Genomic DNA, 24,349 nt, shown 5'->3' with positions numbered 1-24,349 from the left:
ATGGGGTCTTGTTTATATATCTAAGGGTGATTCAACGTCTTTGGTATGTTTGGTTTTTGTTTGATGAAAGTATAACATGAAAATTAGCCCTGCCTTCGAAATCCCTTTTTGTGTGCACTCATTCAACTCATTTTTAAAAATATTTTATGTTTAATAAAAGTTACTTGATTTGAGTTATTTGAGATCCTAATTATATTACTATTAATTATATTACTATTTTCATGCACGATGACATATTACTTGCTCTACAGGTCTTTTATCGATTGCATAAAGTGAACATATATACTGATCCTTCCGGATAGGTATCGCTTGGGTAATATATATCTTTGATAATCTCAATTAAGGATGTGACAAAGTGGTATCAAATACATGCGAGAGACAGGTTATAATATTTATTTTAAATATTAGTATTATTTCATAATTATAATATTTAGAAAATTTCTAAATATTTAATTTAGAAATAGATGAGTTACTATTTTGTTTAGATTTTAAAAATGATATACAAACATAAATTAAATTTTTAAAATTTTGTTTTAGGATTAAAATTAGTTTTTTTTTATTTTATGTAGACATTCAAATGTTTTATGAAATTATATTCGAATTTTCATTATTTGTATATTTTAAAATTCAGAATTATGAACTTGTTGGGTTTTAAATTCATGAAAAAATAATTTGAATTTTTAATTTGATAAATCTATTTGATTGATTGATTCTAACTTTCTGATAATTTTTGCATGTCTAAAGTGTAGCTTTTCAAGTTAAGTTTATGTTAAAAAGTGGGCATTTCATTGAAATTGGAATGAGAGGTTCAGCTTCTCGGATTCGGTCTGACTCGTGTCCAACCGGAGTTCGGACCGGGTTAACCCAACCCGGATCAAGCCAAGACCCTGGCTGGTTTCGGTGCGGGCTGGGCCTGAAGTCCGAGCAACCTAGGGTCTGGCTCAGCGTCGCCAACAGCGCCGCTCAGCGGGCCGGCCCATTGAAGCCCCTTCTTCGATCGGCTCGGATCTAGCAGCCGGCTCGGCGACCAAGGCGGCTGGGCTTGTCCCCGCCCAGCGCTCGTCGTGGCTCGAACTTAGGCCCGAGGCGCGGTGCGGCCCGGCCTTGTACATTAGTCGCAGCTCAGGCCAACACGGGCTTATCAGGCCCAGAGCTGTGCTGTCTAGGCTTGGGCACGGTCCGCACATGTGATCCGGCTCAGGGCCTCTGCGGCTTGGTTTAGAGTCCGGTGCCGTGGGTGCAGGCTGAGCCCGACCCGAGCCATCTTTGGACCCGTTCAGCTATATAAGTGCCAGTCTTACGGTTCATGAGAGCCCAGTCCCTGTGACCCATAAGCTGGCGGTCGGTGGTGACGGGGGGGCGTTGTGGTTCAGAACGATTTCGGATCGGGTGTTTTTTTGGGAAGGACTAATCTAATATTTCTTTGCTGTTTGCTAAAATGAATGGGGCGTGTCTCTGTCTGTCTGTCATACGTCCACGAATAAAATAAAAAATGAATGGGCATCGAGTCGTGCATTTTGTTGTTTGGGTGCCAAAAATTAATATTACAAACAACCGTGGCTGTGTGAAAATTTAGATGCTATCGGTAATTGGTATACGCGAGAGAGACCCTATCGGTTTGGTTCGGACGACGAGAGAAAACCACCATTCGTCCCGCCACCTACCGGAGAGACAGACGGTTGGTTGAGAAGGGTGGATGAAGGAAACGGAATAAACATTTCCTTGTTATTTCGCGTCTACCTCCTTCATATACCTGCCCCTCCCTCCGCCGCACTACGTCTCCACCATCTGCTTCCTTCCCCTTCTCTTCTTCACGACATGGCTGCTTCTTTCGGCGGCTCCTTTGCTGCTGCTGCTGCTGTTGTCGCTATGCTATTGACATCAGCACAAGCGGTGCAACATATAGTGGGCGATGATCATGGGTGGGATGTCTCTTCTGATGTGGCTGCTTGGACCATCGACAGGGTCTTTAGAGTCGGAGACAACATCTGTAAGATCAGATCCTCTCTCTCTCTCTCTCTCCCCTTCTTTTGTTAGATGGATAGATTTTAAGAAATACATCGTGCGTGCTTGTGTGAGTGGCCGCCGAGGAAGACATGCTATCAGCAAACCTGCTGGTTTGTGATCTTCAATAGTTCTCTAAACATCTAGCAAACGTCGAAGCATATACAGCTAGCAACCTCAACAAGTCCAGAAACTACAGATCATCACGATGATAGTGATGAAGTCCATCCATGAAACTATGAAGAACGCGTGTCAGGTGTCGGATCTTGATAATATTACCTAGGAATAACCATCATCCGTCGAGTCAAACCTTTAAACCATCCACGCTTGCCTTCTCTCATGCTAAACTTGCATAGTTCCTGAAAACTTTACACCAATTGTCAGGGCGCTTCGTGTTTGATCTGAACACCGGTATTCCGCAAATGCATTACGATTCCGTCAAATCAAGTTTGTTTTAATGCCGCTTATGCTCGTGCTGCCAATTCCTTGAAATCAAACATGGTGAAGCCGTCCGTGATCTATGACTAGTACATAATCTGACACCCCGGGAATACGCATCTCTAGCAAAAACTATATGTTGATTGTGGTGCTGGCAGGGTTTGCATACTCCGCGGCCGAAGAAAGCCTCATGGAGCTACAGAGCAAGGAAGAGTACGAGTCGTGTGACCTGAGCAACCCAATTAGGATGTACGTGAATGGCCTTGACAAAGTGAGTCTCGATGGAGAAGGCACACGTTACTTCAGTAGCGGTAAGCTGGAGAACTGCAGGAAGGGACTCAAATTGCATGTGGACGTGATGCCCGGGGATGTGATGTCAGATGGAGTCGCGGCTTCAGCACCTGAATCCTCCGCCTCCATCCATCTCAAAGCAACTTATCTGCTGTGGATTGCTCTGGCCATCAATTTAGCCCGCGTATGGCCTTGAGTCCATCTTCCATGTTTCAACAAACGCTGGTGTACTTGTTTGAGATCTATGGTGTTGCTTGTGGTGCATTTCAGCATTCTCGTCCGTCAGTTTGTTGATTTGGCTTAATTTGTTCTTATTATAAAAAAAGGATATATTCTCTGATGCTCGGTGGGGTTATTCCTACTACACACGTACGTCTAATTTAAGCTCCAATGTTTGATCTCTGCTCTTTTAACGACAATTTCTAGCTCTTCACTCGATCGACCGCGTTTCACGGTGGTCTCTGTTAATCCACCTTTGCTTGGGTTTCATCAAGTCGTTGTTGGTCTTGTGATTCTAATGGAGCACGTTGTTCTTTTGATCAGGCATATTCTTTTTCTTTGACAAAAGGAGGATGCATCTGGCCTTCGAACTCGGAACAGCCGTTGGGACTAATTATTTCCTTCTGACAAAAGGAGGATACATCGACCTGCATGACATGCATGCGTTTGATTCTTTCTCAACTATTTATTTCCTTCTCTTACAAGCGAGAGAGACAAAAAAGTAATTAATAAAAAGTCTGATCATGGAGCTTCTTCGGTGAAACTTCAAAAAACTTGCATGCCATGGATCTAGCAATGGAGCTGCTTATCCAGCAAGAAACCTATTCACGATGCATTTATCAGTGGTCCGATGGATTGATCACATATCTGTTCCTTCCATCTCATACATGCTCTCGATGATCCGTTCCTGCTTCCACCTTTTCTCTTCTCTTGCTGCTCTCTCGTGCTCCCTCTTGCTTATCTAGGAGGACCAAACAGCGATGGATTTTCACAATGATATAAACGTGTGTGGATGGATACCGTTGACAGACGCACACTATTGGAAGACGATCAGTGTCTACTTGCAAAACTACGGCAGCAGAAGATTAATCATGTGAGTCAGTCAGTTCGGCAGTTTCATGAATGCATAGATTCAGGTTCCATATTTTAGAAAAACATATCGATGATGCATGCCTAGCTAGCATCATCGCTTTCGCTTTCGCTTTCGCTTTCCTTGGCGTGCATCCGTGTCGCTGATGAAAGACCTTGCTGCCGCTTCAGAAAGAAACCAATGCTTACCTTGCCAGGCTGGGAATTGCAGTGGTAATCTGGCATCGTTTTCCTTCTCATCGTCTTCAACTTCCTTGTACCATCTGATGGACAACCGATTCTGGGAGTCTGACAAGGCACGGAAGAGGCATAGACGTTCACCCATACATCATTAGAGCCACAGATTTCCTTTTCCCCGACTGCCAAGTCAAATCTCTTGTCGACCGTGTTGGTGGTGGAAATCTGATCGAACGGCTCCATAATACGACGATCATCATGGACCGATATCTGCTCTTGCTTCCGTGTCGCCGTCCATCTCTCTAGCCAGCTCCACCCCGCGCCCAGGTCAGTGGGGTCCGTTTGCGCCCATCATTTTCTCGTCACGCGAGTTCTCAGCTGGGTTCACATCCATCACTCTCAGCTGTCGTCAGCCAGCATTAATTCATCACCGTATGCATCGAGCTGTTGAATCTACGCGAGATTTACCTGCTGTGACAGAGCGTATGCAAGCGCCCTTTGGCGTCTGGTCGTCGCTTCCATTTTGTTCCGGATTCTCAGGTTTGAGATGCTCCAGCTAAGAGTGCTGTCGTCCCACTCTTCCTGCAAGGGAGACACAGCTTATGAAGCTGACATCATTTCTAAGATAGATAAAAATGCAAGAAACATTCTTGCAAGTGAATCTGAACTCAAACAGCATAATCTCAAAGGAGAGAGGTTAGAAGCAACGTCTTCCTGTGAAATCCAGTGTTCTACATCCCAGGTTAGAGCAGCATTCGTGTTGCAGAATTAATGAAGGGCAGTTTTCGTTTTCCTTTCTTTCTGTGGTGACATCACTTTCATAAACTATATGTACGATCGATCGCGAGGAGGATGTGTCTTTATAAGAATACGAGTTTCTTCAAAGCAAGTCCACATTCATTTAGGGTGATGGGATAATTCGTGAAAGATGCCGATTAGCAGAACGTCATCATGACTCTCATCCATGGGAAGTAATTGGATGTAGAAATAACCAGAAATCATCTGAAAGCTGATCGGATAACGATTGCTGCTTCCTCTCGACGAGAAGAGACTGTGTGGGCAGTAGGCTCTCGATCCGTTTGGTACATATCTCTTCATTCTCTTCTACTTTGATTTCTCCATGGGTTGCAGCACCGTCTCCTGAAGGTTCAGCTTCGGGCTGCATCATCGTCGCTTCAGTGTCTCTCTCTGCAAGAGGCTATGTCCCACTCTGCCAGAACCCAACTGAATTCTTCTCCGCAAAGGTAGAGTCCGATCGAACTCCATCTGCTCCTATCTACCGGGAAGCGCCTCTCCTGTCGAGACCCAGAGTTGATCAAATATAGCTGCGATTCATGAGCCAGAACTAACGAATCGATAGCCGGTTTATTGCATGGTTTCTGCACCATCTTATCCTACTCCAAAACAAAATCAACAAGTCCAACTTGTAACGTAAGAAGAAGAATATTTATTTATAAGCAACTCTCTGGTAACGGAGAAGTGTAGACAACAGAGGACAATGTGGTAAACTTGGAAGTCGAGGAATTAGAAATACGGAGCAGCATTTAATGAAATCTATTGCAAAAATAAAAGAACGCACACCGACAACACCACTCTAACTAATACTAAAACATACACAAAACTGAGGAGAAGATGGAGATCGAATACATGCTTGGTGCTGCATCAATCAGCAGTTTCCATGATGCATTGCTCTCATGAACCACAGTTTAATTCTCCAGCGGTAGCGAATTGGTCCCAGATAATAGAGCAGTCCCTCACGTCAAAGAAACATATTAACCACAAGCATCAAACAATCATAAGACAAACAGGATGCCATAGCAAAGCGGCAAAAGTGTATCCGAGATATGAAGGGGTTTTTACATGACATTTTGAAAAGCCCGAACGAGATCGAGTTCTGGAGAAGACTCTCCTGACAAGACCACCAGCCAGACCCATTCCACGAGAATTTCCAAGCAGAGTGCTCCCTGTTCTGATCGGCTGATAAATTTTCGCCAACTGCTAATAATCAAGAGGAGAGGCTCGAGATTTGGAGGACTCCTCACTCCGATGTACTCGAGTCTCGACGACCTCTCCCTGATAAGCCAACTGGTACATTGATTCAGAGTGACTTGCGTTGTCCAAAAAGGACATGGTTTGATTGTGTTGATGCAGGTGGAGTAGTGGGAGGGAAACCCCATGTGTTAGGTTCAAGGTGGTAGATCTTTAGAGCTGGACCTGAGCACTGCCCATTTGTTGAAACCACAAAGTGAGGAGGAGGGCCTTCTGGACGTCTGCTTTTAGTTTCCTACACATGGCCTGCTGCGCTAGTCCTGGTAACTTTGCTTGTTTATGAGTGTAGGCACATTCCCTCAGCTCTCATGTCCGCTTCACATCTAATAAGCAATGAATGCTGCTCTCTCTCTCTCTCTGTGCTCTTTTGCTTTCATATATTTTGTCTTTGCATAATAAGGGAAGGAGTGAGACTAGTCGTGTGCTATCCATTGCAATAAAATGGTCGAGAGAGTACTTGCTGCAATTTCATCTTCTCTCTTCCACCTCGAGCGATGGTCAAATTTCAAGCTGCCATGCACGCAGAGACACTCTGGACAAATAAACTCTTTACGATGATAGGAGATGATGATGCCTGTAGGCTTACGCATGACTATCGGAGTACAAATTTCTTTTAACTATTTTTCTGTCAGAGAGCTGAAGTTGATAGGGAGGAATTATGACCATCGGTAAAGGAAATTGATATACTACTTTTGTGTGTTTCTGAAGTCATATTTCGTCTAATTGTATTATTCACCTAAAGAAGACAAAATTAGAATTCAGCATTTGATACATCTTAGTTGCAGAGAGAAGGAATGCTAAATGGGGCTTCCAAGGTGCCAATGTCATGATTGACATGGTAAAAGCCTTGTACAAACTGAATAAAGGGTGATCCTTTTCTCTGTAACAATAACCTCAAGCTCTGTGTCCCGGCTTCCCGTGATTCTCCATTGACAATGGTCTTCCAACCCGGTGCTTCAAAAGTTCATTCACTTGCCCATCATTTTGGCATATCAGGCATTGTAAGTATCAAAACTTAGAGATTCCCACAATCGATAGATAGCACTGTTTGTTTGGCACCGTCCCAAAGAATTCCCATTTATTCCTTCAACATTTTGTGTAGGTAGTGCAAAAAATGTTTGTATAGTTGTGTACATATTTGCAACTACAACAGTCCTAACCTGACCCTCGGCTATTGGAACCTCGACATGTACATTGCAACAAGGACCAGACAGAGTAAGCCCACCTCAGCATGGGGAAAAAAATCTGATGAGTTTGCCGCGACTTCAAACAGAGGCAGAAGCAAAGGTCTCAAGCTTGCTCTCAGAGGAAGTAATCTGGAGGAGGCTTTTTGGAAGGAATCCCTCTTGATTCCTGCATAGGAATGAATGCATGTCAACAACAAATCAAAATAGCAACAATTTTTTAAGAATAACAAAATGTTCTCGATGCAAACATGTGGCGCAGCTTCAAATACTTGGAACTGCTTATTCAGGCCCTCGTCCAGCTGAAGTATAGCTGCCACATTACCACACCTAGAAGAATTCATTTAGATCGTCAGCTCTACAGAAACTACATTTTCTTCCAGTGAAGTTATACCAAGGCATTCAAGTGCAGCAGCCAGCCACATTTCTCAAAAACGATCAAATATGGAGGAAAAAGAAAAAAAAAGTTTTTAAGTTCTTGATGCTTTTTTATGACCATATTAACTAACTTTACCATGAACAGTGACTGCTAATGACATTCCGTTGGTGCGGGCCAAATACAAGCTATCCATGAAAATTGTAAATACATATCACAATGATGTGATCCCAAAAGTCCTTGACAAAAGAAACAAGAAACTCCAGTTTTTTCAGTAAGAAATCAGTACTTGATTCATGGAGTAGCCCAGTATTCATCATTTTCATAAAGCAAGTCACAAGTAGTAAAGATGTGTAATGGAAATATGAAGAGGAAATGAATTAACTGCAGCTGTATCTACAAGTCTTTTACTATCTGCAGGCAGTCGAGTAAGTAAGCCTCTTCCCATGCTTAGCAATACCATCAGTGGTCCCAAGATGCCAACAGCTTGTTATGCTTGGAACTAGTACATTTCCAAACTTTTACTGGTATAGAGGACCAGAAGTTCTATAAATTTGTAGTTCTCAAAAGATTTAACCAGACAGACATCAAACGGCTAGCCTCCATGGTTTACACAACATTTCTTTCCAGTCAATCTTGAAAGAAAGGTCAAGAGAAAACTAGCAAGAGACCTAACAAACAACTGAAAGATGACAAAAGAAATACCTGTAACAGTAATTAGGAGCAGACCAGACAGTTATAATCTGGTTGTTAAACATCCATTTGTATCCTTCCATAACCAACTGATGTGCACGACATATGTAATCGATATTATTTGAATGATTAAAGGACATAACAACATTCCCTCCGAACAAATAGCCTGCACCCCTGGGACTTATACCCCAGCCATCAACAGCATCTTCTGGATCTGACCATAGAAGATCACACATGCCTCCATCATGAGGAACCTCTTGCTTACGATCTATTGTTCGGATCTGTTGATCAGATAATTCTAAGAGCTTTAAATGGGAGAATAAACAAAACATATCAACCAACAGAAACATAATAGACCTGGTCTAAAGTTGTTATAGCAGGAGAAAGACCTCCATGGACACTAAAGATTTTGTTTTCAATAAGTGCTGACAGACTGCAAAACACAGAGAGAATTATAGATACAATCACCACAATAAGGAATCACACTTTTCGAAAACTGTGACTTGAGAATAGAACAAAACATTAAGAAAATTACCTTAAGTAGTCAAAAATATCCGTGCAATATCGCCATACGTTTACTGATCCATACTTACGGAGGCACTCATCGTAGAATCCATATACCTGTTAAAAAGAAACAAATGTAGCATTTGTGGAAAAATTAAAAAAGAATTAACGCAACTTCTACTCTTTAGATCCTTCACCTGTGTAATCTGCCGGCTTTCATGGTTTCCTCGAATAAGTGTTATGCGGTCTGGATACCTCACCTGCACAAATTTAGCAACATGAATCAGAGTTATAAGAAAATCAATATCATGGACAGTTCAGCCAAAGAAGGGTAATAAACTGATCATGAATAGATAACTTAACCTCTATGGGTGTATGCCAATCTAAAGTCCAAAGAAAACATGGGCAACTGCATAATTACTAATTGAAGCAATGTGACCATGGGTAAAAAAGGTATATTGTCGGCATATTTACTGCCCAGCAAGCTCTATCCACAACAAGAGTGGAAACTTCCATAACAGCGAATGAAAGCAACATCTTTGAATCCTTGAGACCACAAATCACCCCAAGAAAACAAATCAAAGATTTCATCAAATAGCAAAACCACTCTAATTTCACCTTGTTGTCATGAAATTCCAACAAGGGCTGAAAAACAAGACCCCAGTATCACATCAATCGAAGCCAACCTTCTATTTTCACAGAAAGAAAATGTAATTTACCTTAGTAGATTTATGAGATCATTCAATTTCAGAATGCAATACTCGAAATGGTAGCTTAGATGCATTGACCGAATTCTACTAGATACAGTTAACTCTACCTTTGTCCTGCATTATTGGAGCTTCAACCATCGAGTTGCCTATCAACTAACCAAATTCTATTGTTTCATCGAGTGTATTTTACTTGAATTAGGCAGCCTGAGAATGTTGAAATAAGGGCTGATAAGAACCCTTCATCATTATGAGTCATGAGAGTTAGATATGTGTCCTTGTAGTACTAGATAATGGCTCTATTTCATCAGGTTATGTGGCATTTGAAGGTGAAAGGATCACTATTATCATGGACACACAAAGCTATGAATCGAGGGCAGTTGGGACACACTTAATTACATATATTAACTAAGATATCCAAATATCATTGCAGAATTCAAATGATTATATTTTCACAGGCAATCCATAATAAACTTTAGAGCCAACAAGAGTCTGTGGTTCTTCCATACATAGTAATAGTTCATTTGGTTCAATGTCTTGGTACATCATCCTGCCTGTATGTATGCTAAAGTTGTTGGTTAGTCAAGAAGGAAAGAAATATATATGTTATGTTCGTATCCAGTTTGAGGGATAGATTGGCAATATGCTTAAGAAACTGCAAAAAGGTTTTCATTAACCACAATAAATTATGGGCTATTGGGTTCACCAAGTGATTTACCCCTCATGTGAGTTTCTTAAGCTCTTCAGATGAGGAATACAAAAGGAGAATGGAATAAGATTCAAAGGTATGTTAAAATTTACAGGAGTCCTAAAATATGAAAAAAATTGCTGTTCACAGATTCACAAGAAAGTTTGCACATAAAAAAACTTTAGAATCTTTATTATGGGAGTGCCACACTAGTATACCATTAATTGACTTCAAAAATATCCATTTACTGGAAAAGCGATAGTCTAGTTTGCTGAACTGTAGATCGCATGGATGGGTGGAACATGGATAAGATAAACAATAAGAAACAAATTGATGATAATAGATGCAGAAACATGTCCAGAAACAGACTCGGATTTCATCAAATTAAATGCCACATCTAGGGGAATGCATCATGTAAGTTCCAAAAAACACAGAAGTTTTTGCAAGGAAAACGCTTTGTGTTTTGTTTGCATAGAACCATCAAGATTTCTTATGCTAAGAATATTTGAATCCATCCAAACTTCCTCCTTACTCATCTGACCGAAGTTATCCAAAGAACTTATACCCAGATTCAAAAGAAACATCTTTCACATGATCATATTCATTCAGCAAATCTTCCAAATAGAAGATACTTTCCAAAGAAAAAAGGGTAAAATGTCCAACCGTACAATGTATCTCATCATCTTATAATCCTCCATGGTACCTACTTACACCATCTTCAGCTTTAAGACCCTTGTTTGGATGCATTGAACTTTAAGTGCTGAAAACACCAGTTCTTGGAAGATTTACAGACACTGGGTACCACCAACTCATAAAGGGTGCATACACAAGACAGAGAGGTACTGAATCCGGACCATGCAGAAAACAAGACATATGAACAGGTCATATAACCAGTTAGCAAATTATATTTATGAAATCTGTCATCCAATGAAAAGAGTAGCTACCTTCAACGCAAGCAGCAGCAGGAAGGTTTCAACTGAATAAAACCCACGATCAACAAAATCACCTAAAAACAAGTAATTGGTCTTTGGACATTCACCGCCAACCTTAAATAATTCTTTCATGTCATAGAACTGCCCGTGAATGTCACCACATATCTGAGAACAAACAAGTCAGAGAGCATTAAGAAACTTCCATGCACTAAATAGGAAAATTTATGCAAAAGCTGCTTGCATGAACCAACCTAGACATACAAAATACAAGATTGAGATTATACAAATACATTAGAACATCATGTCTAATATAACGATAAACGATATGACAAATATATGAAGAAAAAAGATATGTATGTGGTATCATATATGCAAAGATTGACATGTATTTGGCATTAGAATTTAGAGCATTTAGTTACTTATCATGATACTTAAATGAAATTAGTCAATCAGTACACTTCACCAATTCATCATCAAAGCATTAATATCAGTAACACAGTACCTCCAGTGCATTTCCTCAGTCACATCCCACTGAGCCTTTTTCTTTTTCAGCTGATGCTCAATACAAATGTCACAAATTAACATATCTAACAATGAAATATACACAGTCCATATTAGATCAACTTCAAGTAGAAAAAAAAAAAAGGTTTCCCAAAGATTTATCTAATAAGTATCTCTTGAACATACTAAAGGTATTTATTTTTTCTCAAATACTTAGAAAACTTATGACAGTGTTACCACTATGAAATATTAGATGTTGGAAAGGAAAACCAAAATGCTAAATTTCTTGACAACCAAATAACTTCTGCATTAAATTTGACCCTCAACTTTGTCGCTAGAAAGTGCAATGATATTTGCGCAAATTGACAACAACAATAAGTCATAATGCTTTAAGGTCAGCCACATTGATCTTTTATCATCATTAAGTTTTATAAAAGTAATATATTTAGTTAAATTATTTATAGTTATTTGGATAGATTCTCACCACAAATTTGTATGTATGAAGAACAGAATAGATAGAGAGGCCACAAGTAAATATAGCACACCTTAATTAAAAGCACAATAAAGGTAACTTAAAAAAGATTAGGACCCTTCTGTGCTAACAAAGTTCTAAGCTTGTACCTTTCCTTGTTTGGTCTCTTTCCAGAGCGGCAACAACATTTTACCTATCATACGCTTCTTCGACTGACACATATTATTTCTGTGTAGGTCCTTTCTGGACGGAATGAGGTTCCAATTTGGTTGATCCTTTGAAAGCAGCAAGTGAGCTATCACTTGGATCCTTCGTGGTTTAGGTAATTCCAACTAAGTACATGATATATTGCATCTGACATGTCTCATATATATGCATTTACACGATCTTTTACTGTTAGTTCAACTTAATCATCATTGTAAGGCAAATTTTTTTTTCGATCTTTAGTTCTACTGACTTTATCATTATCTTCTGGCATTCACATCAACATAAAATTTAGCAAGTAATACTAACCATTGCTAGTTCACAACTCAAGAGAGCAATTTCTACGTCATTTGCAAGAAAATATCATCCTTCCCTTAATTTTGTGCAATTCAATGCCTGTGTATTTCAGAAGATTTGGACTTCAAATAATTAATCTCCTGAAAACCATTTCTAGTTGGCGGGAAGAAGACATCTTTTCCAGTCCGAAACATATGCATGTTAAATTCAAAGGTCTAGCAAATCTGACAGGAGCTGCTTTGAGGCCACTATACAAGTGAACATACATGTATTACTGCTAATAGCTCAAGAAGAATGTCAGGTGCTTGATTAAAAGGCCAGTAGAACAGGTCACGGCTTGCAATCAGCATTTACCAACACGCTATTTCATGAAGAAATTTCACGATTCTAAAATAGCAAAGGCAACAACAAGATACAATTGAATACAACACTCTATTAGAGCTTTACATTCTATCAAAAAGACCTATTTTTACCAAAACTCCACTAGCACGAAGCTGAAGAAACCCTAAAGATTATATTTTCACTGAAGGGGCAATATTTACAAAGAAATCACCCTCGTTCGACAAAGGTACAGATTATCCCCACTCTAATGTAAGCATCTGGAAATGGAGACCTACCTCAGGAAAGGGCGAAAGTTCAGCAAAGAGAAGAGACGTCGAGAACGAGGTTAAAGGGGGGAATAGATCAAGCAGATGGGATTGCCCAAAGCAAAAGAAGTGGAATCATCAGAGGAAAAAGAGCTGTTATCTTACGGTGACGGGGGCGTCCACCCTTTGGACGTTGCTCTCCTCGACGAGGATTTCGATGGCCTTAAGGCACAGTGCCTTGACCTCCGACTCCTTCAGCGGCTCGCACCGCTTCAGCTGCTCGATCTGCCGGTCCAAATCTGACATCGCCGCCGGCCTCAGCCGCCCCACCCGATCTACTCTCTCTCTCTCTCTCTCTCTCTCTCTCTTCGAGCCCTCGGCGCCCGGCCTTCCAAAGTACTCTCACTTTCCGGCACGCGAATCCCCTCTCTCTCTCTCTCTCTCTCTCTCTCTATATATATATATATATATATATATATATAGAAGCGGGTCTGCCAGCCGCACCCCAAGTTGAACCCCGACCTGATAAGACTGGTTCGACCCGATAGGACGACATATGTGACAGCACCGCTCCTGCTGCTTGTTTGTTCGTGGGAAGGTTGTCCGGAGCTTCAAGCTTGCACAGGCTTTGGGTGATCATGTCGAGGCTAAAAAGACAACAAGAGGATTGGATAGCCGGCTTTGGGTGATCATGCGCGTTGAGGTTAAAGAGGCGGCAAGAGGACTATAAATTTTCTCGATTCGATCACAGTTGCTTTCCGGTTTCCACTGCCCTGGTGTCTCTCATTCGACAAGATTGCAGTGTCTCGAGGGCTCATCCAATCACATGCGCCAGTCATTCCTTTGGCTTTCACAGCTGCTGCGGTGAAAGCGGCAGTACATGTGGTGTTCTTATGAGTCATGAACACTCCTTCGGTTTTGTCCGGTGCATCGCTTCGGAGGCAAGGAAAGTACAGAGAAGCCATCATCACTCGTCGTTTTGGATGCATTTGCGTGAAAGCAGCTGGAGATTTTTTTTGGGCAATATTTCACCGTCCAAGAAGAAGGGCGCGAGCACGAGGGTCCGTCGCTTGGCTGAGTCTCATGTCTGACTCGGCCTTTGGGTCTTCTTTTACGTTACATTATCACATATTATTCATTCGTCTCCTACCTACCTCCTGCACTTACCCTTGTGCTTCTCTAAATCACGCAAGCAACTTGTCGTTTGTTCGAGGTTGACAACAACATGCCTCCACGACCACCCCGTTTGCCCAAACTGCTACGACGGTTGACATCCGGCCTCTTGCTTTCTGTATCTCTATCTCCTGATTCAGCGACTCGTCTCGCGGTTGCCTCTCCTACATGCAACGCATACGAGACCCGGTCAACCTCTCCAATCATCCAAACTCCCAACCGCTTGCTGATACGACGATGCTCGAACACGGAATTTAATCGAGTTGCTGGCTCCCAAAAACAGATGACGGGTTAAAAGTTAAATTTGGTACATAGATTCTAGTGGCGTCTATTCGTTGACCCGACATTGCCTAAATTTAGAAGATTTGGGTCTTTGGTAATTAACTAGGGGCAGTCCGGTATTTTCACGCCCCGATTCACATGACGATTACCGGGAAAAAGTCCAAATTTGGACATCCATTACATGTCCAGCTACCCCACCACCATGGCATGTGGTCATCTCCATCGTTCAGATTATGGTGATATCCATGCCATTGTTCGGAGCACTCGTAGGCCACCCTTGTCATCATACGACGCCGTCGTGGCATCCCGGTCTCCATCACCACCCTGTTGAATCCCCTCTCCCCCATAATTTCTCCTGTTCCCTTCCGCCTATCCGTCGTCAGATCCACCACCAAACGGAAGCTCCTTCGATTTCACAACTGGCAAGAAGATGGAAATTTTTGCTTCCTATGGCCTCGTCAATGGGATTTCTCTGTCTCTCTCCCTCTCTCTCGTGTAAGGTAATCCCTCCCAACAAAAAGAAAAAGGAAAGTGGAGCTTGTTCTTTTATCGTTGTCATGCCATTCCAATCTTCGTGGAGGCGAGGTTTGCACAAGTTTATAGTCGGAAGACATCCCGAGCTTTTCTTGTTTGCCCTTTCAATCTGACCCGCTTGCGATAGCTCGCATCCCTTCTTTTTCTTCTTCTTCTCTTTAGTGTCAAGATTTTCACATCAAACTGCGAGCTGTGAACTCCTATATCATTTCTCACCTTAAGACCTCCATTGTGAAAAGTTCCAACTTTTCTTCACTCTCTTTCATAAAGAGCCACGGTTCGATTCATAGATGATGAGATCCTTCTTGTCTTCAGGTAATGCGATTATTTGCGTCTCTGTTGTGTTGTTGCTTCATGCAAATTCATTTCCTGTTTGATGCAAGTGATTTTATTGTTCTTTTCCCAAAGGAATCCACTACCAACTTTTAGAAGACAGCGAAGACAGGATGTTTGGAGCCCAAGCTCAGAGAGAAGTGTCCGATGGGTTTGTCCCGACAAGAAGACCCTATTGGATAACCTCAGCCACCCCTGGATCCAGGGCCACCACCATCACCTCTTCCATTCCCAAGAAGTCAAGCAACTTCCCTGTCAAATTCGAAGATATGTACGGGTTCACCGTCGAGGGGAACATCGACGATGTCAATGTTCTGAACGAGGTGAGGGAGAGGGTAAGGGAGCAGGGCAAGGTTTGGTGGGACCTCGAGGCGAGCAAAGGTGCAAATTGGTACCTGCAGCCGCAAATCTCATGGAATGGTGAGGGCATCAGCGTCGCCTCGCTAAAGCTGTCGAAACTTGCCAACACAATCACGTTGAAGAGGCTCATCAGGAAGGGGATACCCCCGGTGCTGAGGCCAAAGGTGTGGCTTTCCGTATCTGGTGCGGCAAAGAAGCGATCCACGGTGCCTGAGAGCTATTATGATGATCTGATCAGAGCTACAGAAGGGAAAATCACAGCTGCCACACGACAAATCGATCATGTGAGTTCTTGATTCTCATGGTATACCAAAATATAAAATTGAGTTAGTATGATTTGCTATGGGCATGATATATTATCTTAAAAATTGGTTTAGAATGTTGTATGGTTTTTTTGGATATGATGCCTAGGAGTACTCCATATCACAAAATCGTATCTTTCCTCCTTCAAAAGGATGTAAGATCTCATGTCAACTCTGTTATCATGTGCTTATCGGAGAGTTCATATTTCACATGAACTGCAAAACAAAAACAAATGAGTTAAGCATTCCTCACTAACACGTAGCTTAAATACACATGAAAAGTTTAACAATGGTGATGCCTTGGAATCCAAATAGCAGTGATGGAAGATTTCAGGTTTTATTGGCAATATATCAAGGTTGTTCATCGTGGATGTGGATGTTGTTCATGCTAACAATATTGCACCACTCCATTATTGTAGCAATTTTGGGGGCGCGGGGGGGGGGGGGGGGAGAAAGGCTTTGTCAGTGCATATGTGCAATTGTTTGTGTCCATCTGTATCCGTAATAATCATGAGTTAGAAGTGTTGAGATATCCTAGTGATTAATGCAGTGTCTGCATAATTAATAGGTTCAACTCCATGAAAGGTATTTTGTAAGACATCAAATGTAATGAATGAAAAATAATTAAAAACAACTGAGGAATTTTATAGAAGCAAAACGTGTCTAGGTGATGAGTTGGAAATGAGAAATGCACACTCCTGCATTTGATAGGACAGTTTCTAGATGTGACAGTTGGTCATAATTCTAAGAGCATCATATTATAACTAGTAAATCTTCCAAAGAAACTACATCATACTATCATCTTTTCATCCGGTTGCTGGTTTTTAGCCATGTTAGTTATCGTCACACTAATATCTTCTACTTTAAGAGAGTTTGTAACCAGTGAATTTTATGAGTTTCTTCCTAGAGCCACGCATCCAGGTTGTTTATTTCATTTGAAGCATAGAAGCAGTTGTGATAATCCATGTGTTCCAACGGAAAAAGGTTTCTTTGGAAATCGTGAAAGTACTACTAGAGTTGGATATGTCATTATTTATCATGGACGCAAATCTTATGAAGGTTTAACATTTTGGTTTAGTGCTGGTCTTGACACTCTGCCAGACCATATGGTCTGTAAACCAATCTGAACTGCCCAATTATCACTGAAGAAAATTATTTTAAAAAAATATTGACCCAAAAACAAGCTATATGGTGTGATACTAGTTGTTGGTTGAACTGGTAAGAATGTGCCAGTATATGCCAACTCAAGCAGTGTTTATAATCTTGATTCCTATGGCTTTTTAATTCACGATTTTACTAACTTAATCAATACCATGGAATACATGCAGGATCTTCCAAGAACTTTTCCCTCTCATCCATGGTTAGACAGCCCCGAAGGTCAGGCATCACTTCGGCGGGTCCTTGTTGTGTATTCTTTCCGGGATTCAGATGTTGGTTATTGCCAGGTAAATGGAGTTTGCCTTTTCATTTGATACTAAAATAAATGTGTTGCAGTTCCTCTAATACATTGGAAAATTTGAACTGCTATTGCAGGGTCTAAATTATGTAGCTGCCTTACTGCTGCTAGTAATGAAAACAGAGGAAGATGCTTTTTGGTTGCTTGCTGTCCTCTTGGAAAATGTATTAGTGAATGACTGCTACACTGATAACCTTTCCGGATGCCATGTGGAGCAAAGGGTATTTAGAGATCTTCTTGCAAAAAAGTGCCCCAGGTAACTTCCATGCTTCTATGCTTCCAACTCTATGCTCATTACTTTAATGTCCATGACCAGTTCATTTTTTTTTACCATTCAGGATAGCCGCCCATTTGGAAGCTATGGAGTTTGATGTTTCTCTTGTAGCCACAGAATGGTTCCTATGCCTCTTCTCAAAGAGCTTACCTTCAGAGGTGACATAAAATTTAAGCAATTTTTGATGATTTGCCAATAGATGTGAGACCGAAAAAGACCAAGAAATATTTGCTGTATAATTTGTATGCAACATAGTAACATATTATACTAATTTCATTGATGTGTAGAATATTTAGCATAACTACTTACGTTCAGAGGTGACATAAAATTTGAGCAATTTTTAATGATTTGCCAATTGATGTGAGACCCAAAAGGACTAAGAAATATTTGCCATATAATTTGTATGCAACATAGTAACATATTATATAATTTCATCGATGAGTAGAATATTTAGCATCACTTATGTGGATTGTCTAAGCTACCTTTGGCCCAACTTGTTATGAAAAAAGAAAAAGACTTTTGGTGTTTATGTACGCTAATTAGTTAAACTTAGTAGTCTAGTATCTTTGATTGACTACTAGGCAATGAGTTTACTAGACACATTTGCTTTGAGAACAGTCATAATCTGTAAGTCATAACTTCTACTTAAATGCAAGTTTGTCCACAATCTCATGCGAGAGAGAGAGAGAGAGAGAGAGCATCTAAATGTGAGAACTAACATCATATTTAACTATGTCAATTAAAATTTTCTTATCATCTCTTTGAAATATTAATTATAGAAGTTTTTTTCAGACAACACTACGGGTTTGGGATGTTCTGTTCAACGAGGGGGCAAAGGTTCTTTTCCATGTTGCCCTGGCATTCTTTAAGGTATATAATTGTATCTTGTGTGTTGTTCTTTTATAGGTAAACTCATTTGCTTTGAGAAATTTTCGAAGCACTTCTTTTAAATATAGCAATGAAAGGTCATCGATTTATAGTATATTACGCATGAAGAAAGAAATTACATGCAATCTGTTTTGGATAGAACAGCATTCGATAGGACTATAATTTGTCCTTCATCATGGTCATGCTTTAACAATCTCCATGTTACCGCAGATGAAGGAAGAAGAGTTGCTACAGGCCCTTCAAATCGGCGAGGTAATTGATATTCTGCAAACGACCACCCATCATCTATACAACCCTGATGAATTGCTGAGGGTATGAACATTTCCTTATTTTGCTGCCAGCAATGGAAGTTCTTTTATCATAGTTAGAGCATCTGCAATTATATTTTGTTAGGCCATTTATTGTGAGTTCAAATAGCATTCTTGGCTCCTCTCTTGAATTCTATTGGTTGGAGTTTAATAACATTGAAAGAAAATATCTAGCATTGTCTTCCTTAATTGGCATTGGAAAATAGTGAGAGGAATATTTTGTACGGTAGCTCGTGAGGACTGTATCGAGTTACCTCCTGGATGCCAATTCTTAGAACCTTAATTGTTGTCTGTCAGTGGTTGTCTGCCTGAGGAGCTCAGATGAGTGGAATAGTTTGAGTTGTATGAGGTTTCCGCCATGTTCTAAATGGCAGACTCAAGATAAGAACAGCGGTGACTGACCAATTTTTGAACATCAAGAAGTGACCATGGTGATTTATCCACTGTTTCATTGCAGGTAGCTTTTGAAAAAATTGGTTCTATGACTAGCAACACAATCACAAGGGAAAGGAAGAAACAGGAACCAGCAGTCATGGCTGAGCTCGACCAAAGGCTGAGACGACTCAATATGTTGAAGACAAACGAGTGATAGATACACTGGAGCGAAACCAGACATTCAAACTTGGCCGGTCGATGCTACTGCGGAGATGGTAGGAGGTTTCGTCCCAATGTGCGAAGACCGGAGATTAAAATAGCAAAGTGAGATTATTTCATAGATATCATGACTTGGGTTCGGAGTAATAACCAGCCTGATAAAATTTTCTGTAGTCGTGTAAAAAGAATTTGGTCTCACTCTGAAAGAAAGAAAGAAAGAAAATTCACAAGTTCAGATCTTCCTACTCCCCAAGTCCAAATACGAGAACAATCCAAAGATGAACATGCCAAAAGAAGCCTTAGCATTATAAGTTTCGCTACAGTTTTATGCAATTAATGGTGACTGATTCAGTCCGCTATTGTCATTACTTGTGTTTCCTATCACAGATAAAAATTAAAGCCCGCTGCCCGTTCCTCCAAACATTACAACTATCACTGGCCCTTCCACTTGGTTTGACGCGACTGATGGTGACTGACGTTTCGTGGAAAGGGAATTCCATCCATGATCATAAGCTCTCCTAAAGATCAGCATCAGAAGGTCAAGGCATGTTACGATCGAGTAAAACCTCATGCTTCGGTCCCAGAAGGACGACACTGTTCGAACACCATGGCTTCCATGCAAGCCCCGCCATTCGCGTGGATTGCAGCCATGGCGTTTCGTTCATGACTTCTACTTGACACAAACTGCAACGGTTCAAGTTGGATAAGTCTGTAAGGATCACGTAGTTCGTCCAATGAAACTCTGTTCTTTCTTCTTCTTCTTCTTCTTACTGATCTTGTCCAAGGAGCAACAAATGATTCAAGAAGAATCAGGAATCGTGCAATATCTACCTATCCGATCTTACTGATGAGATCCAGCCTCGCTTTCGCTTGCTTAATCTTCCAGCGCAAGATATCACAAGATTCCAGACCTCGTCAATACTACTTGTGATGCTGACCGCATTCCCTTCGGGAACTGAAGCAAATATCATATACACAGACAAGACAGACACACGCACGGAGTATATTATCTCCCGCAATGCATGTACGTGAGCACTTGGAGACATGATACTCCGTACTGGCCTGCTGCCCACAAGGTCTTGCTCGGTCTGATGACGCTGCAACTCAAACGGGTAGAGGGTTGCTCCACAAAGGCGGGAAAGATGTTGCAGGATGGTCTGGAAGAACATATCTACCGACTCTGAAGGAAAAGTCTCGTCTCCACAAGCTCATTTCGGTGGTTTCAGAACCACCTCACCTATCTTCAACCACATGCTATGCTTAAGAACCCAGCCGAGACCCCTCCCTTGCTCATCGAACCCCAAATGGCAACTCCATTCAAACTCCTCTGTATTCTCTTCGCACTAACGTCCTCCACGTCCCTTCTCCCTTCTTCCTGCGCTCAAACCTGCTCCGGTTACACCTTCTCTGACAACAAAGTCTTCAGCTCATGTACTGACCTCCCTCACTTGGGTGCCTCCCTCTACTACGACCGTGATGCCTCCGCGAACACGGTATCCGTTGCATTCAAGGCCCCTCAGACCTCCACCGGTTGGGTTGCATGGGGACTCAACCCAAACGCCACCAAGATGGTCGGCTCGCAGGCCATCGTCGCATTTCTCCACTCCAACGGGAGCATGATGGCCTACCCGACGCAGCTTGATAGCTACGCCCCGTCGATGGCCCCCGCGGCGCTGAGCTTTCCGGTGAACGACGTGTCGGCGGAGTATGTCAACAAGGAGATGATCATCTTCGCTACCTTGGGGCTCGTCGGTGGAGGCACCAAGTTCAACCAGGTCTGGCAGGAGGGCAGCACTGTGTTGAATGACGTACCCAAGGCCCATTCTACCCGCGGCGACAACATCAAATCCTTGGGCACTATCGATTTCCAGTAAAACTTGTAGCTTCAGGCGTTCCACGGCAGCTGTTGTCGAGTGAATTGCTTCTACAGTGATGTGGGTTAGGCAGCTGCTTTATCATACGAGCTTGCGTGATTGTGTCATTCTTAGTTGTAACGGGATATACTCGATATAAATTCGGTACCGTACTATGTTTCTACTCTCACCGGTGGATGGAGCTCGCTCTGAACAATGGAACTCGATATAACCATTGGATGCCGAGACATTCATGCAACCAATCAGGTACACCAGTCTCCGAGGAAATGTCCCTGGGAGACTGCGTGGTGTCGAAGGCAACTGACCTCCTTTCGGACTGCGTGGTGACGAAGGCAACTGCAGGCATGCACAAAACAGTATCCGTTTGGAGCATAAAATCATAATCATATTATTATTTGAAATAAATTTAATATTATATTTTTTAAATTAAAATAATAATATATTAAGATTAAGATATATATTTTAGTATCATTCAAATCATAGAACTCACTATATAGACAAATCCCTACAACATAACAATAATATTTATTGATATATTAACTCGTCTTTTTATCTTTTTTATTGAAGAATCTGGCCTAATAAAATAGGGACTCATTCATAATATTATTATTATTCGTTTAAACAAGCATCATAATACTTTTATAAGCTGCTCACAATCTCTATTCTAAGAAAATATTTTTTAAGGAGGCTTTAGTAAATGAATAAGTAATCATTAAGATGGTCATTGAATTCTCAATTGACTTTTTTTTTTTCAGACTTTTTCTCTAATCATTAATTATTTTATTTTGATATGTTTGGAACTATGAGAATACTTTATCATTCTTAAAAAAGAAGGTTACTATGTTGTTATCACAAAATATTTTTAGCGATCTAACAATTGAGTTAATCATACCAAGTTTTAAGATGAAATTCTATAACTATACATCTTGATTTGTGACCTCAAAATATGTAATAAATTTATCTTCTACAAGCGATTGTTTTATATTTTTTTCAATAAATTATCCATTTAGCTAACATAAATATAAATTCCGAAGTAAACTTCTAACTATTAAGATAATTTGTAAAATCAGCATATAAATATCGTATCATTTTAAGTTAATCTGATCTCTTATATGCGAGCATATAATCTTTCATCCCCTATATATATTGTATCATTGTTTTATAATTTTTTGATATTATATTCTTAGGTTGCTCTCATAATATTCTAACTACAAAACGGATATATGGTTTCACATAGATTTTATAATATAATAAACTTTTAGCCTTAATTAAAATTTTGACATCTAGTAACAACAAGCATATCATTAGTCAAAGCCAAACAAAACCACTTACTAGATTTCTTGGCTACTCGATTAATATATATTTTCTAAAATTATGTATATCCTTTAATATCTCAATACTAATAATATAAGTTACTTTATTAATATCAACCATTTTAAAAATTTTAATACAATAAACTAAAATTATTAATGATAAACAAAATATCATCCATTCCATACCAATATAATAATGTTGCTCTGGTTAACCTTTCCCCGTAATAAATTTTATTCATGTCATTCGAGGATTACAGCCAGAAACAACATAGGTGAATGATTCGTGTCAGGGCTTCGATTTTAGACGAACAACATTGGCTTCGAATTGATTGATTGATTTGATGTCATTGTGGCACGGCAAAATTGAAGATAGAGCACGATGAGACTGGATGCCAGGCCTGTGCATCAACTACTGTGGATTCTTTGCAAGTGCGGCGACCATGAATATGTGCTCAAGTGCCATACTGAAATGGTTCAGGAGCAGGCCAAGCTTGCAGCATCCTCCATCGACAATCTTCTGAACGGCAGTGGCAGCGACAGCGGACGACGACCGAGTGCCTCCTGCAATCTCTGCCGAAACAAATGCACGAATCGGCGGTGTGTCTGAGCAGTATAATCCGCATCCATGAAGAAATGGTATGGAGAGTCATATTAGGTTTTCGTGATCCGAATTCTGCTTTTTAGCAGCGTTTGGATTTTAAGCAAACCTATACATACCCCTACACGCATTGCTATCGATGCTACGAGACCGACCAACATGCTATCGAAATTACGAACATCGTGTCTCCCAACACAAGTAATTATTCACTACCTGATTCGAAGTAATTATTCTTTTTTAAACCATGCAATTCCTAGCCTATCCAGAGACGATATGCCGATCAAATTCCAAAACCTTATGTCCCCCCCACAAAAAACAGAGACATTTCATAGATTAAAGACAGATTACACAACTCAGTATTATTTGGAACCTTACCCTACGGACAATCTGATACCGAGTTTTACTCGCTGTGACTTGAATCAAGTATAAGGTTTCTAAAACAATATACTCAGAATTACAACAACAACAACAACAACAACAGAAAAAGGGAAAGACCAAGTAAAAAAACTACAATAGAAGCAACCGGACATCATGTCCCACGCTGAATGTTAGCCCCACGATAGGACGGTGAGGTTAGCATTTAGTCCAATCAATTTTCACAAGGGACGCCATCCAGTTGTCAAGTCACAGCAATTATAGATCGTAGCAAAAGAGCTAGAAGATCTTGTCATCCAGTCGTCTTAGTCACAGCAATAATAGATCGTAGAAACATTATGTGCACATGCAACTGATGCACCTTAGGATGTTCATACAAAGTCGTAAGAAACTTGATTCAAAACACAGGTCCACACTGGGAGGCTGCAACAGAAATAAAAGAGCATTATAAATTGGGCTTCTTCCAAACAACGAGCCAAAAAAGGCTGCAGG

The 24,349-nt window shown here is 40.8% G+C and overlaps 4 protein-coding genes and 1 long non-coding RNA gene across 9 annotated transcripts; 3 read left to right on the top strand and 2 right to left on the bottom strand.

Moving 5' to 3' along the window:
* Positions 1-1,760: 1,760 nt before the first annotated feature.
* On the top strand, positions 1,761-3,073 carry LOC103974960 (blue copper protein 1a). The gene is made up of 2 exons (XM_065105031.1): positions 1,761-1,990; positions 2,601-3,073. Exons 1-2 carry the CDS (start codon positions 1,819-1,821, stop codon positions 2,927-2,929), a joined length of 501 nt encoding a protein of 166 aa, XP_064961103.1. The 5' UTR covers positions 1,761-1,818; the 3' UTR covers positions 2,930-3,073.
* Positions 3,074-3,098: 25 nt separating this feature from the next.
* Positions 3,099-6,304, bottom strand: LOC135610484 (uncharacterized). 5 transcript variants are annotated; one of them, XR_010486149.1, is made up of 4 exons: positions 5,647-6,304; positions 4,992-5,393; positions 4,468-4,581; positions 3,099-4,402 (listed from the first exon to the last, which is right to left on the bottom strand). It is a non-coding gene; the product is annotated as an uncharacterized LOC135610484 (long non-coding RNA). The 5 variants fall into 5 exon arrangements; XR_010486151.1 differs by having other exon boundaries at positions 3,099-4,377; XR_010486147.1 differs by having other exon boundaries at positions 4,468-5,393.
* A 791-nt stretch (positions 6,305-7,095) lies between these two features.
* Positions 7,096-13,638, bottom strand: LOC103981046 (serine/threonine-protein phosphatase PP-X isozyme 2). The gene is made up of 8 exons (XM_065105030.1): positions 13,359-13,638; positions 11,145-11,297; positions 9,003-9,065; positions 8,837-8,922; positions 8,659-8,734; positions 8,314-8,582; positions 7,484-7,562; positions 7,096-7,401 (listed from the first exon to the last, which is right to left on the bottom strand). The coding sequence occupies exons 1-8, from the start codon at positions 13,497-13,499 to the stop codon at positions 7,351-7,353; spliced, it is 918 nt and encodes a 305-aa protein (XP_064961102.1). The 5' UTR covers positions 13,500-13,638; the 3' UTR covers positions 7,096-7,350.
* A 1,304-nt stretch (positions 13,639-14,942) lies between these two features.
* LOC135609153 (uncharacterized) lies at positions 14,943-20,065 on the top strand. The gene is made up of 8 exons (XM_065102250.1): positions 14,943-15,497; positions 15,591-16,159; positions 17,506-17,622; positions 17,711-17,889; positions 17,972-18,065; positions 18,700-18,777; positions 19,006-19,107; positions 19,561-20,065. Exons 1-8 carry the CDS (start codon positions 15,473-15,475, stop codon positions 19,690-19,692), a joined length of 1,296 nt encoding a protein of 431 aa, XP_064958322.1. The 5' UTR covers positions 14,943-15,472; the 3' UTR covers positions 19,693-20,065.
* Positions 20,066-21,001: 936 nt separating this feature from the next.
* Positions 21,002-21,705, top strand: LOC135609152 (cytochrome b561 and DOMON domain-containing protein At5g47530-like). Its single transcript, XM_065102249.1, has one exon. It carries the CDS (start codon positions 21,002-21,004, stop codon positions 21,569-21,571), a length of 570 nt encoding a protein of 189 aa, XP_064958321.1. The 3' UTR covers positions 21,572-21,705.
* Positions 21,706-24,349: the final 2,644 nt, after the last annotated feature.

Source organism: Musa acuminata, chromosome BXJ2-4 (genome assembly GCF_036884655.1).
Source record: "Musa acuminata AAA Group cultivar baxijiao chromosome BXJ2-4, Cavendish_Baxijiao_AAA, whole genome shotgun sequence".
Taxonomy (NCBI): Eukaryota; Viridiplantae; Streptophyta; class Magnoliopsida; order Zingiberales; family Musaceae; genus Musa; species Musa acuminata.
The sequence above is the reverse complement of the archived record's forward strand: the minus strand, read 5'-3'. Positions and strand labels throughout refer to the sequence as shown.

Coding starts and splice junctions, on each gene's coding strand:
- LOC135609152 (XM_065102249.1), top strand. CDS start 21,002: ATGGCAACTCCATTCAAACTCCTCTGTATTCTCTTCGCACTAACGTCC.
- LOC103974960 (XM_065105031.1), top strand. CDS start 1,819: ATGGCTGCTTCTTTCGGCGGCTCCTTTGCTGCTGCTGCTGCTGTTGTC. Junction 1,991..2,600: donor TAGAGTCGGAGACAACATCT/GTAAGATCAGAT, acceptor TGGTGCTGGCAG/GGTTTGCATACTCCGCGGCC.
- LOC135609153 (XM_065102250.1), top strand. CDS start 15,473: ATGATGAGATCCTTCTTGTCTTCAG. Junction 18,066..18,699: donor CAAAGAGCTTACCTTCAGAG/GTGACATAAAAT, acceptor AGTTTTTTTCAG/ACAACACTACGGGTTTGGGA. Junction 18,778..19,005: donor TTGCCCTGGCATTCTTTAAG/GTATATAATTGT, acceptor ATGTTACCGCAG/ATGAAGGAAGAAGAGTTGCT.
- LOC103981046 (XM_065105030.1), bottom strand. CDS start 13,499: ATGTCAGATTTGGACCGGCAGATCGAGCAGCTGAAGCGGTGCGAGCCG. Junction 11,298..13,358: donor GGGTGGACGCCCCCGTCACC/GTAAGATAACAG, acceptor GTTTGTTCTCAG/ATATGTGGTGACATTCACGG. Junction 9,066..11,144: donor TGCTGCTGCTTGCGTTGAAG/GTAGCTACTCTT, acceptor AAATTTGTGCAG/GTGAGGTATCCAGACCGCAT.